The sequence below is a fragment of the Urocitellus parryii genome, chromosome 6 (genome assembly GCF_045843805.1).
Source record: "Urocitellus parryii isolate mUroPar1 chromosome 6, mUroPar1.hap1, whole genome shotgun sequence".
Lineage (NCBI taxonomy): Eukaryota > Metazoa > Chordata > Mammalia > Rodentia > Sciuridae > Urocitellus > Urocitellus parryii.
The window spans coordinates 110,011,698-110,026,474 of record NC_135536.1 but is presented as its reverse complement, the minus strand read 5'-3'; the positions used below and the strand labels follow the sequence as shown (position 1 = coordinate 110,026,474).

The window sequence follows — 14,777 nt, the reverse complement described above, 5'->3', positions numbered from 1 at the left end:
GGATACCTTTTTATTCTAGTCCATCTCTTCTATTTCATTATCATTGCTGGCATTTATATTACATAACTGTGTTTCATCTACATAAATATGTTTGTGTGGGAATAAAGCATCTTATTTCCAATGGACACCACACCCTTCTAGAGACACCTGTGATTTTGAGTTAGCATTGACATGTTTCTAATGTTTTTTAAAAATATTGTCTCTGAGTTTCATAATAATGACCAAGGTATACTTCATTTTTATTGAAATTTTGTTCCTAAACACTTTTATTAAATTGCTAAAGAAACAGAAGTGTGGAAATTAAAAAGGAGAAAGAACTCCATAAGTTTAGTATCCCAATGTAAAATCCATTTTGCATTTACTTTGTTTTTTGTTACATAATTGTAAAAGTGTTCCAATATTTATACATAACTAATTAGCATTTTAATAGCACTGTCACATATTTTAAGAGTAAATTTTGATTTTTACCCCAGACATGACATAGTTTAAAAAGTCATTTGATTTTGTTCCATCCCTTCCCATTCTATTTCTAGTTACAAAAGCAATCACTTCTCTTTCAGCTCTTTCTTCATTTACCTTAAGATTTTTTTTTTTTATTGTTGGTCGTTCAAAACATTACATAGTTCCTCATACATCATATTTCACAGTTTGATTCAAATGAGTTATGAACTCCCAATTTTATCCCGTATACAGATTGCTGTATCACATCAGTTACCCTTCCATTGATTGACATATTGCCTTTCTAGTGTCTGATGTATTCTGCTGTCTGTATTATTCTCTACTATCCCCCCTCCCCTCCCCTCCCCTCCCCTTTTCTCTCTCTACCCCTTCTACTGTAAATCACTTCTTCCATTTGAATTATCTTGTCTTACCCCTCCTTTCCTCTTATATGTCATTTTGTATAACCCTGAGGATCGCCTTCCATTTCCATGCGATTCCCCTTCTCGTTTCCTTTCCCTCCCACCTCTCAACCCTGTTAATGAAAATCTTCGTCTCAAGCTCTTCGTCCCTACCCTGTCCTTGTTTCCTCCCCTTATATCAGAGGAGTCATTTGGTATTTGTTTTTTAAAGATTGACTAGCTTAAGTAATGTTTTTATTGCTGCTCATAATTTCCTGTATTATCAATTAATGTCCTATGAACTACCACCACAATTCTAATATAGTTAAAACATGAATTTTGGTCGAATAGTTGTTCAGTGATGATATTACTGTCTTTTTATATGTATCATAGCTAGACTATAATTAAATTGTCTTTCATGTATAGATTTTTATTTTCCCAAAAGTTAATAAATGCTCTGTTTTTATCTTGTATCTGTTAATAATTCATCTCTGAATTCTTGTACAGAAGTGAAAATTTCTATTTTTTCAAAATATCCAGTAATCATTTGATTTTTTTTCTTTTAATTCTTGCTGGAGTTTTCCATGCTGTCATTATAATCTGAATTGATTGCTTCCTAGTCTTTGATCTGGCATTTTTCTTTACTATTATTTTTGTTATTGTATAACTTCCTTGCAGAGTAGGAAGCCCTACTTTCTGGCTTCAGTAACTATTTTTTTTTTAATTTCCTTAAATAAATCTCTTGGTAGCTTAGTGAGAAAGGGTACATGGGAAACTGTGTGTTTGTGTATATGTGGTACTAGGATTGAACACAGAGACACTTTACGGCAGAGGTATATCTCCAGCCTTCTTTTATTTTGAGATAGCATCTTACTAAGTTGCTGAGGTGGCCTCAAACCTGTAATTCTCTTGTCTCAGACCCTTGAATAGCTGGGATTATAGTTGTATACCAATTGTGCCTTGTGAATGGGAGACAAAGATTTTTTTTTTTTTAATTTCCTGCCTATCTGAAAATTTCTTTTTTTTCTCTGCTACTACTTGTTAATTTGGTTGGATTAATTTTTTTTAATTCAACAAAAATGTATTGATCATCTCTTACTTACCAGGTACCTTTTGTTGTTATTTTAGTTTTGTTTTTAGTTGCTGGGGATGTAGCAATGATCACAATAGACCAAAATCTTTTTCCTTATAAAGTTGACATTCTATTGGTGAAGGCAGATAGATAAAAGACCAAATAAATACTTGAAATGTATAGTGTGTTAGATAATGAAAAGTTCTTCTGCAGGAAAGTAACAATAATAAAAGATGAGGGAGAAGACAGGGAGTATGCTGGGACAGAAAGATTTGTTTGAAAGTTTACAACAGCAGACAAGCAATGCCAAATGAGAAAGACCGGACATCACAACCAGTGGCTCCCTCAGAGAAACAGTCTGTCAGGCAGTGGAAATAACATGTGCAAAGGCCCTTTGGTGTGGGAGTCTGCTTACTTTATTAGAGAAAAGGGAATGGCCAGGAAAATAGACTGGAGATGAGGGCAAAGAAAGTAGGGAGAGAAAAACAAATCCTTAAGGCCTTACAGGTAGAGGAATAACTCTATTTAAAATAACAACAATAACTAAGTAGAATTAATAAAATAGAAAATAAAAATAACAACAAAAAGATTCTCATTTACCAAGTACCAAACATAGCTCCTGTTGAAGGGCTCAATAGGAGCCCCCTTGACTATAAAATGGGACACTGTGACTGTCTCCCAGGTTTGCCACCAGGACCGATAAGCAATAGGTACCAGGAGGGGTCCAGCTGATTCTGCTAGGTGGCCAACTCAGCTAGGGAAGTAAGCCAAGCCTTTCCAAAGTAGGCTACTCCCCCACACATCACTGCCATGGCTCCACCTCCCAGTCCTGCCCCTGCAAAAGTCTGGGCACAAACAAGTGAGTGCAAATACTGACCCTGAGACTACCCAGATTAAAATTTTGAAGTCATTGCTGTATTGTCTTGTAGCGTCTAGTGTTACATTTGAGAATTCTAATACCATCTTGATTTCCAATCTTTTGTACTTGATGTCTTTTTCTTTTTGGAAGCTTTTAAAATCAACATACCTTGAGTAGGATTTTTTATCTTAATTGAATTGGATATGTGTAGGCCTTTTTAATCTGCAAATTAATTTTCTTCTATTCTGGGGAATTTTCTTCTCTGTTTAATGTCTTTCCCTTATTGTTCTCTTTTTATGAAATAATTATTATCTGGATATTGGCCCTCCAGACTGATCCTCTTAATTTTCTTTTTTTTTTTTCATCTTATTTTTTGTCAGTTTCACTTTTTGAGAGATTTCTTTAGTTTTATCTTCAGTTTTTATATGTCTTATTTCTGCTATCATATTTGTAATTTCCATACAAATTCACTGAATGTTCCTTTTTTTATTCATCTTGTTCTTATTTCATGATTATAAGCTTATTCATTTTAGTTATTTTGAAGGTTTCCTCTCCCTGCACTGTCTCTGCCTCTTCTGTGCACATTTTTATGTTTGTTTATTTTGTTCTTTTTCACATTATTGTTTTCCTTGTTTCTTGTTATTTATTTGTTTAGCATTCATTTTGAAGAGGGAGGCAAAGGAACTCATTGGAGCTCTTTCTGGGAAGATGGGCTTGGGCCTTCTTAGGTGTGAATTGAATATCATACCTTTACACACCTATTTCATTGCAGTCCCAGTTTGATCAATGTAATTCATTTCTTTAGGCTGATTCGTTTCCACAGGGTATATCCTCCAGTGTGAGGCCTGGAGAGCAGAAGCCTAACAACTAGTGTTCTTAGCTAAGTGAGGAGGATAACTCAAGTTTTTCTTCGTGTGGCATGTAGACTTTTACTTACTTCACCTTCCTCATCTCCCCAGTGTCCTCAAGTGTAAAGTCTTTCTGGTTCACTCAGAAAATCCCAGCCAGTCAGACACAGTGGCACATGCCTGTAATCCCAGCAGCTCAGGAGTCTGAAGCAGGAGTATTGCAAATTCAAAGCCAGCCTTAGCAATGGTGAGGCACTTAAGTAACTCAGTGAGACCCTGTCTTTAAATAAAACACAAAATAGGGCTGAGGATGTGGCTCAGTGGTTGAGTGCCCCTAAATTCAATCCCTGGTACCCTGCCTCCTGCCCCCCCCCAAAAAGAGAAAATCCCAGCCAATTCTGCCACCATTGGAGAGAGGTAGCATCCTAATTCTGTTTGGTTGGGCTGTGGATCTGGGAGTCCTTCCTTAAATGTAGGCTTTGAATTAATCCACCTGCACTCCCAACTTCAAGGGCATCTAGTTCTATTCCTGATATTTCTGAGGCTCTACAGAGCAAAGCAAATTGCTTTTTGATATTCCTCCTCCCCCTCCCCGGTACCAGATATGTGGCCCTCCATTTTCATTGATTTAGTCTCATTTTGAGGGGATTTTGGGAGTACAGAAGGTAAACTGTGCTTAATTTGTCTTGTTCAAAGTGTATATAATCTTTACGGTTTTAATTTTTTGAAAATATTTTTAGTTGTAGATGGACGCAATACTTTTATTTATTTATTTTTCTGTAGTGCTAAGGATTGAACCCAATACCTCACACATGCTAGATGAGCACTCTACCACTGAGCTATGACTCTAGTCTCATAATGTTTTCATAATAGACATTTTTAATGACTGTTTCATTCAGTGAATATACCATAATTTATTGATTAACCTGTTTTTGACATGAAAATTACTTCTAGTTAATTGCTATTGCAATCCTACAAAAACATGTTTCATGCTAATAGATTTCTATTTTTTTTTTTTTTTTTAAAGAGAGAGTGAGAGAGGAGAGAGAGAGAGAGAGAATTTTTAGTATTTATTTTTTAGTTCTCGGCGGACACAACATCCTTGTTGGTATGTGGTGCTGAGGATCGAACCCGGGCCGCACGCATGCCAGGCGAGCGCGCTACCGCTTGAGCCACATCCCCAGCCCGCTAATAGATTTCTTACACATTAAGTTATTGCCCACACATCCCTCCTTTCTTTAAACTGTACTGGAGATTGAACCCAGGGTGTTGTGCATGATAGACAAGCACCCCACTGCTAAGCTGCATCCCAACCCTTTTTAAACTTTTTGAGATAAGATCTTGATAAGGTTACCCAGGCTGACCTCCAATGTGTGATCCTCATGCTTCAGCCTCCTAAATAGCAGGAGTTAATAGGCATGTGCCACCAGGCCCAGTTATTTTCTTAAAATTAGAGTACAATGAATATGTTTAGCTTTTACTTTCTAAGAAAGTCTACTAATTTTGAGTACTAACAAGGTATGTGATTATCTAGCTTACTAGATTGATTGTATAATTGTTAGTTTCATCATTATAAAAGTCTTTTTGACAAACTATAAAAGAAAGTTCCAGTTGGGCATGGTGGCACACACCTGTAATCCCAGAAACATGAGAAGTTGAGGCAGGAGTACCGCAAGTTCAAGTCCAGCTTCAGCAACTTAATGAGGTCCTAAGCAACTTAGTAAGAGTCTATCTCAAAAAAATAAAAAATAGGGCTGGGGATGCCTCTGGATTCCATACCCAGTACTATCAAAAAAAAAAAGAAGAGAAGAAAAGGTACCTTCTCTTATGATGAATTTTAAGTATCCTTCAACAGAATTTAAAATACATGTTGGTTCTAAAAGCAACATATTCTGCCTTGTTTATATTTTTATTCTGAATATTTATTGCTTTTGTATCTTTTTAAAATAATAAACATTAATTTTATTTGGAAATAAGCAGCAATATAAAGAAGAAACTATTTGCTGGTAATTCTATACCCAGAATAGTTAGTATTTTGGTAATTGTGTGTGTATGTTTATGGAAAAAGAATGCATAAATACATAACATACATAATCACTCAAAAAATTAAGAATCATAGTGTGTGTGTGTGTGTGTGTGTGTGTGTGTGTGTGTGTATGAATGATTTGGTAGTCTTATTTTTCATTTGTGAACATTTTCTCTTGTCATTAATTATAATTGTCAAATTGCCCTGATGTTGTATAGTTCACTCTATGTATAGACAATTTAAAATATTCTTTAATCCTGGGAGTTACAATATATAATGAAGTGAATTTATAATCAACAATTTATGTAAGATTTTGAATATACTTCTTTTTAATAGAAAATTTTTAAAATTTACCTTTTTGGTATACTTTAAGATTTAATCTGTTAATAATTCTTCCAACTTATTCATTCTTGGTATGGGGTTGAATTTTTTCTTAACAAATATAGTTCTGTGGATTGTATTTTGTTATATGTTTGACATATTTAAATGAACAATTGTTCTGTCCTTTACTTTATGAGTTCTTGTGGGGCAGCTTAGTCTCTATAAAGTTGTTAATTTTTCTGGATATCTTCTTGCAGTATAGTACGTAGGAAAAATAGTACTACTGAAGTGTTTTCAATATTATTGTGCCTAGAGTTTTCAGTATATGTACTTTATACACACTGAAACAACTTGGGCAAATTTGTTAGATTTAGTATAAAGTTTAAAAATTACAGCCCAATATCCTAACACATGTGTGCATTTAAAAAAATATTTGTTGGGCTGGGGATGTGGCTCAAGCGGTAGCGCGCTCGCCTGGCATGCGTGCGGCCCGGGTTCAATCCTCAGTACCACATACCAGCAGGGATGTTGTGTCCGCCGAGAACTAAAAAATAAATATTAAAAATTCTCTCTCTCTCACTCTCTCTCCTCTCTCACACTCTCTTTAAAAAAAAAAAAGAAAAGAAAAAAAATATTTGTTGAGGACTGGGGTTGTAGCTTAGTGGTAGAGCACTTGCCTCGCATGCATGGAACATTGGGTTTGATTCTCAGCACCACAAAAAAAAAAGATAAATGGAGATATTATGTCCGTATACAACCAAAAAATATTTAAGGAAAAAATGTTTGTTGAATAATTAATAATGCAAAACAACATTTAAAAAATACATTGGGGGCTGGGGTTGTAGCTCTACTAATTAGTTAGTACTCTACTAATTTTGAATACTAACAAGGTATGTGATTATCTAGCTTACTAGATAATGGCAGAGTGCTTGCCTATCACGAATGAGGCACTGAGTTCAATCCTCAGCACTGCATAAGAATAAATAGAATGAAAGTATTCTGTCCATCTACAACAAAAAATTTTAAAATACATATACATTAGGACATCTTGGACCTATCCTGTCCTGTTTACCTCATTTCTCTTTTCTTTCCCATAGAGAGAATAATTTTCTTAGTGTTCTTCTAGTACTTCTTTCTGTAAATACAAACAAAATAAATATATGTTCTTATTTTTCCTCTTTTATTACTCAAAAGATAGTATACAGTATAAAATGATTTTCACCTTGGTATTTTCATTTAATTATCTTGGAACTCTATATAGGGATAGAGAACTTTTTCTTCTTAAATAGCTCTTTAGTGTATACTAGTGAAGATATTTTATTTAACTATTACCCTGTAGATGAACACTCATCTAATCAATGTGGGGTTTTTTTAATCAGTATTTTTTAAACTTATTCAGGTCGATATGGACAAAAGTGGTGAAGTGCGACTCATAGAATTGGATGAATCTTTCAAAAGTGAACATACTGTTTTCGTAACACCACCTGAGATCCCACATCTACCCAATGGTGAAGAACCCCCTTTACAGTACAGGTATTCAAGAGGCAGAATGTTTGAGATTGAAAGAGAGAAGCAATCCATCATCTGTGACATAGCTTTCTAAGGACTGTGGTATTTTCAAAAATCCAAACTTTACAGATCCCTAATTTTTAGGTGGTAAGCAAGCTTATCCCACATCCATTATTAAGTTTTCAGGTATAAATGGAAAAAATATATAACTTTGCATAATAAATACTTGGGTAACTCTCTAATTATATCTATATAAGGATCCTCATAAATATTGATTAAATTTATTGACTTTCCCTCACTGAAATGCAGCATTTTTATTATAGAATTTTTATTTTCTCTTCTCACTAAAGCTGATTCCATCACTTTCATCCCCTTTTCATTCCATACATACATTGATTAGTGTAACTTAGTTTATAAAAAGATTAAATCTAATTTAGGGTCAATATTTAAGACCTTGATTTGTATAAAAAAATTTTAAGCTATTCATTTTTTCATAAAGTCATGAAAATTCAGAATTATTAGAATTGATTATTGTTAATTTAGGAAATTTTGTCTGATATTGCTAAGTGCTTGGTCTATAGATTTAAATGTTATATTGTCTGCTTTCAAGTCTAATGAGGAAGAGAGAAAGATCCTCAGCACAGTGAAATGAAGCTATAATAGAGGTTAGATTTATTTTTTAGTTTCTAGTGCTGTGCATTTACTACCTAAAATTGTATTTTCCTTAAAACTTAAAATTTTTAAAAATTCTCTAATAATACTTTCTTACTTCATTTAGACTCTAAACTTTTTAATTTTACATCTGTAATTCATTGAGTCACAGTTTATTATTTTCATTGGAAAAGGTTTTTCCTGATATCCTCATGTATGGATTAAATTCTTCATTTTATAGATGAAAAGTAGTGTGACAGATGTTTGTGAATGTAGATTAATTCATAGACCATTTGATTCTACTCTTACTGTTCATCCGCTAATGATGTTGCTTATATCACTTTTTAAAGTATGTCTTTTATCCTTTTTTTAAATGATTTTTTTAGTTGTAGATGGACACAGTACCCTTATTTTATTTGTTTATTTTTATGTGGTACGGGTGCTCAAACCTAGTGCCTCACGCATGCTAGGCAAGCACTCCACCACTAAGCCACAACCCCATCCCTGTTAGCTGTTTTTTAAAATATTTCTTATAATTTCTCCTTTCTAAACAAGATATCGCTCTGAGATTTCTTTTGTACTTTACACTGCTTAGTCTGCTTTTAGTATGTTTCACTAATACAGTTTTGTTTTACTTTCTGTGGTTTGGTTTTAACTTTTTAATTTAAATTTTACTTTCATATTTGGTCCTCTACTAAAATTACTTAGCTTAAAAAGTTACCAGTTTTTAATACAGCATATGTAATTTTTTTTCTTTTTTTTTTTTTTTTTTTTTTTAGAGAGAGAGAGAGAGAATTTTTAATATTTATTTTTTAGTTCTCGGCGGACACAACATCTTTGTTGGTATGTGGTGCTGAGGATCGAACCCGGGTCGCACGCATACCAGGCGAGCGTGCTACCGCTTGAGCCACATCCCCAGCCCCGTAATTTTTTTTCTTGAGACTATCAGTATAATTATGTTATAATCACTGAAAAAACAATTGAAATTGGTCCTCTTAATAAAAGATGACTCATTGTAAAATGATGAGGTATTTCCATAAGACAAACAAAGTGGTCTTATTATCACCCTATATAGATTCAGTGACTTTTTTTAAAGGGACATGGTTTTCCTGAACTTCTTTGCTGTTTTTTTCCAAATTAGCATTCTATCATTACTAATATTTTCTTATTCTATTGAATTTTCCTATAGGAATATGTAATAGATATTATTTATCATCTTTTATTTTTAGGTTACTTCTTAATTAAGACTATATGCCTTTAAAAATATTTAAAATAGGCTAATTTTGTTACTTGGGGGGATTCTTTTCTTTTTTGCATATTTCTTCTAGCTGCTTCCTTTTAAATATCCAAAACACCTTGCTGTAGCACCATGATGTTCATCCAAAGCAATGACATTGATGATTGCATTGTTTGAAAAGAGTATTGATTTGGTGGGCCCTTTTCCAACTGCCATATTTTCTAATGTTTGCTGTCTCTTCTTTTAAAAGTTTGAGTTATTTTGTAATTTGATGTCAAGTTCAATTAAATGTATTGCCCACCCCCAGATATAGAGTCTGTATTTAACTATTACACTTCTAAATATTATGTTAAGAAAAGCAGGGGCTGGGGTTGTGGCTCAGCAGTAGAGTGCTTGCCTAGCACGTGCGAGGCGCTGGTTCGATCCTCAGCACCACATAAAAATTAATTAATTAATTAATTAAAGGTGTTGTGTCCAACTTAAAAAAATATTTTTTTTAAAAAAAGGAAGAAAGAAAAGCAGCATTAGCATTTACAATGCTAATAGCAAGATAGTTAAATTCTAAGATAGGAAGTTTTCTTAGCTTGTAACTACTGTGATCATCTATGTATGCTTGAAATTTTGTTTTTCTTTTCCAAAACAGCTATAATGGATTTCCAGTTCTTAAGAACAATTTATTTGAGAGACCTGAAGGATTTCTGCAAACACGAAAGAACAAATTGCCTTCAAAATCAAGTAGCCCTAGTAGCCCTTCTCCCATGTTCAGAAGAACAAAACAGGTACTTTTAAATTTTTGCAGTTTTCATGTAATCAAATATTAAATCTGACATTCATTCTCCCTTAATATACTTTACCATCCACAAATAACTATTATTAGATTATAATGCTCCTTATGCAGTATGAAGATCCAGTAATCTGACCTAGGAAATTAACCTGAGTATCTTATTCTAGAAATTTATTGCATATTGTATGATAAGATTCAAGAGGAAACTTAAAAATATATTAATTATGGACAGATTTTTCTATGGAAATATTGTGACCTTTATCTGCTCAACATTCAGTTCAAGAATGATGTCTGAGAATATTAATTTTTATGAGACTTTTTGCATTTTTCCCTAGGAAATTAAATCAGCCCATAAAATTGCCAAGAGGTATTCTTCTATCCCTCAGATGTGGTCTCGGTGTTTACTACGACACTGTTATGGACTGTGGTTTATTTGTCTGCCAGCTTATGTGAAAGTGTGTCATTCCAAAGTCAGGGCTCTGAAAACAGCATATGATGTGCTAAAAAAAATGCATTTGAAGAAGATGGATCCACCTGATGAGGTATCAATTATTCCTTAAAATACATTATTCTAGATTTAGGTACATAAGTATCTTTGTTTTTATACACTTTTTACCTTGTGTTTCAGGTGTGCTACCGAATTCTTATGCAGCTGTGTGGACAGTATGATCAGCCTGTGCTTGCTGTTCGAGTGCTTTTTGAAATGCAGAAAGCTGGTATTGATCCCAATGCAATTACTTATGGTTACTATAATAAGGTAATCATTTTGATTTAATGGAGAAAATTATTTTTGTAATCATAAGACCTTAATTTAATTGCAGAAATAATTGATGCAGGGGGTTATTTGGCATTTATTTTAGAATTTCCAAAATAATTGTCTCAATGAAGCAATTTTTGTTATTCTTCATGTTATAAAATCTACTTTAATATTCTTTTGCTGGATTCTAAAGCCAATGTATGTTCATTTATAAATATTATCTTACTAATTATTTTATTTTGTTGAATGAATAGGCTGTTTTGGAAAGTACCTGGCCTTCAAGAAGTCGTAGTGGCTATTTTCTTTGGACAAAAGTAAGAAATGTTATTGTGGGAGTAGCACAGTTCAAAAGAGCTTTAAAGAAACATGCCCACTTATCACAAACAACTCTCTCAGGTAATTAAAGGTTCTTAAGGAATGTATGTATTTTAATTTTTCTTAAAAATTAATTGACTAGTTATATTTTATGTTTTTAGAAATATTGAATACTTTAAAAATATTGAATATTTTCGGGTTTATATTGCCATTAAACATATTCACATACAAGTTGACTATCCTTTATCCACAGTGCTTAGGACTGGAAGTGTTTGAGATTTGATACTTTTTTTGGATTTTGGAATATTTACATATATAGGTATATGAAATACCTTTGAGATGGGATCCATTTCTAAATATGAAATTAATTTATGTTTCTTAACATAAACATACATGTTTATATACCTTATACATATAGCCTGAAGGTAACTTTATACAGTATTTTATGTGCCTACTTTTTGATTGTGATCTATCATATCAGATCAGTTGTGGAATTTTCCACTTGTGGTGTCCTGTCAATACCCCAAAAGTTTTGGATTTCAAGGTTTTGGATTGAGGAATCTTAAACCTGTATTGGAGAACTCTTCCCATTTAAAAAACACCACATTTCACTTTTTTTTCCCCTTACTTGTTAAATGTATCAACCTTTGAAGGTCTTTGTTTTAGCATTCATTCATAATTCACAGTATGCTTCTTTGTTATAGTTGTATGCTGGTTATGTCGTACTTTTCATGTTGTTATTACATTAGTAAATTTTTAGTTTGAACAGCAAACTCTAATGTGTATTTTTGGTATCTCCTTGAGTAGTAAAATGCTATTAAATTGTGTTCTTAAGCAGATGGCAGTGACCTGGATGCTGTTAGTCATGGCAGCATGGATAGTGGTCATGGGACACACACTGTGGAGCAGGCACCTTTTAATACGGGTTTAATCAAAGTATATGCTACTGATGATAGATCTAGTACAGGTTCGTGTGTGCTTATGTATACATTTATTACAGTACATTTTAAAAATTAGAGCTGCTAGCCTATATTTAAAAAATTTTTATTTTTAGTGATGTGTTTAACTGTCACTATTTAATTTTATATTAGGTACTTGATTTTATATTAAATTTAATAATTATATGCAATTTTATTTATTCTTTATTTGAAGGATTATAAAGTTCTTTATTAAGTATTTACTACATGATAATTCAGTATCCAATTAACTATGGGTAGCCACAGATCTCTTCCTATCTTTTTTTTTCCCCAGTTTTGGGGATTGAACCACCTGGGGCTTTGCACATCCTAGGCAGTTGCTCCACCACCAAACTATGCCCCCAACTCTTTACTATGTACTTTTCTTGGATAAATTCTTTGTAATTATGAAAATATTGTTAGTTTTTTTTTAAAGAGACATCAAGCTCTGTTTCTGAGTTAATGATGTTGTACCAATGTCAACTTCCTGATTTTTAACATTGTTGTATGGATGTATAAGGTATTATTGGGGAAAACTAGGTAAAAGTACCCCTAGTAATTCTCTATACTGTACTAGTTTTATAACTTCTTCTGAGTCTTAAACCATTATATTTTTTCAATTTAAAACACAAAGTTATAATAATTTTAAATATAAAAAACAGCATTCTCTCACTGAAGGTAGCATTAGTTTCATTGAGATATAAAATTTATACACACACATAAACATTTTCTGTTAAAACTGATGTACTTGAAAATGAATTATTTGCATTATTCTGACTTTTTATTATTACACTTCAAAAAATTATATGACTTTTGGGGCTGGAGTTGTGGTTCAATGGTAGAGCCTTTGCCTAGCATGTGTGAGGCACTGGGTTTGATTCTCAGCACTGCATATAAATAAAAAAATAAATAAGATCAATTACACTTCTTTTTTAAAATTATATAACTTTTGGGGGAGGGAAGTACTAGTGATTTTACAAGGGTGCTTTATCACTGAGCTGTACCCCTAGCCATTTTTATTTTTTTGTTTTAAGACAGAGCTCATTAAGTTGCCAAAGCTGGACTCAAACTTGTGATCTTCCTGCCTCAGCCTCACAGTTACTAGGTTTACAGGTGCCACAGCACCTGGCTTACATGGGACTCTTTAATATAGTATAAGCACAAGCTCATAATGGACAGTTACTTTAAATATTGAAGCATTACTAATAAAATATGAATGCTTCTATCTCTACAGATTGCAACATTATTTTGGTCTGCCTCCTTTTATATCTACTTTTAGTAGCTGATAAGCACTTAATCAACTGATAGTAAGCTGATTGTGGTGAAGTATAATATTCATAATAATTCTTCTTTGGCTGATGTTATTTCTTGGTCATACCATATGGAATGTGGAATTTAGTTATTATAGAGACCATCCTTGGGCATTATCTCATTTAAAAAAAAATGAAGAGATACCTCTTTAATTTTAACTATGGCTTTTGCAAAAAGCTGTCTTAAAACAGTACAGAACCAGGGCTGGGGTTGTGGCTCAATGGTGGAGTACTTGCCTGGCATGTGTGAGGCACTAGGTTTGATCCTCAGCACCACATTAAAAAATAAAAAAACAAATAAAATAAAGTTATTAAAAAAAATAGTTCAGAACCAGAACCGGGCATGGTGGCTCATGCCTGTAACCCCCGTTCCTCGGGAGACTGAGTTAAGAGCATCCAAGTTCGAAGCCAGCCTCAGCAACTTAGTGAGTCCCTATACAATTTAGTAAGACCCTGTCTCAAAAATTAAAAATAGGCTGGGCGCGGTGTCGCATGCCTGTAACCTCAGTGGCTTGGGATGAGGCAGGAGGATCTCAAGTTTAAAGCCAGCATCAGCAGAATCGAGGCACTAAACAACTCAGTGAGACCCTGTCTCTAAATAAAATACAAAATAGGGCTGGAGATGTGGCTCAGTGGTTGAGTGCCCAGTACCCCAATAAATAAATAAAGAAAAAGGGTTGGGGATGTGGTTTAATTGTAAAGCACCCCTGAGTTAAATCCCTGACAGCAAAAACCAACCCCCCAAAAACAAAAGCAACCAACAATAGTACAGTACCTAATAAAAGCATGGTTTTCATCAAGATTATCTCAAGTATTTCGATTTTTATGTCTTTGAAAGTGAGATCCAAAAACTTGATTAGAAAAACTACAATCTGAACATTATAACAAAAAAAAATAATAAAAGTAAATACTTTAGATTTCTTTACAAGTTTATAAACCATTTTATTTTCAGTCTTGCATAATCATGATAGCCTTTTTTTTTTTTTTTTTTTTTTTTACAAATCTGGGAACCTAAATTCAAACAAAAGAGCTAAAGGGGTTTCTTAAAATCACACATCTCCTAAGATTCAGAACCTTATCTTTTTGTTTTATTATTTTTTAGTTTTTGATGGACCTTTATTTGTATTTATTTGTATGCAGTGCTGAGAATTGAACCCAGTGCCTCATACAAGCTAGGCAAGTGCGCTACCACTGAGCCACATCCCCAGCCCCAGAACCTTATTTTTTGATGCTAATTTCATGGTAACAGTTTTCTAAAAATGATAGAAAGCCTAGTTAAGAAAACAATGTATT

At 33.3% G+C, this 14,777-nt stretch overlaps 1 protein-coding gene across 1 annotated transcript in view; it reads left to right on the top strand.

Moving 5' to 3' along the window:
- Window positions 1–14,777, top strand: part of Dennd4a (DENN domain containing 4A) — a 105,246-nt gene that overhangs the window by 65,792 nt on the left and 24,677 nt on the right. Inside the window, exons 14-19 of the mRNA XM_026384803.2 lie at window positions 7,365–7,498; window positions 10,006–10,141; window positions 10,482–10,688; window positions 10,775–10,903; window positions 11,158–11,299; window positions 12,057–12,185. Coding sequence (XP_026240588.2) covers window positions 7,365–7,498; window positions 10,006–10,141; window positions 10,482–10,688; window positions 10,775–10,903; window positions 11,158–11,299; window positions 12,057–12,185 — 877 coding nt within the window. The remainder of the gene's footprint in view (window positions 1–7,364; window positions 7,499–10,005; window positions 10,142–10,481; window positions 10,689–10,774; window positions 10,904–11,157; window positions 11,300–12,056; window positions 12,186–14,777) is intronic.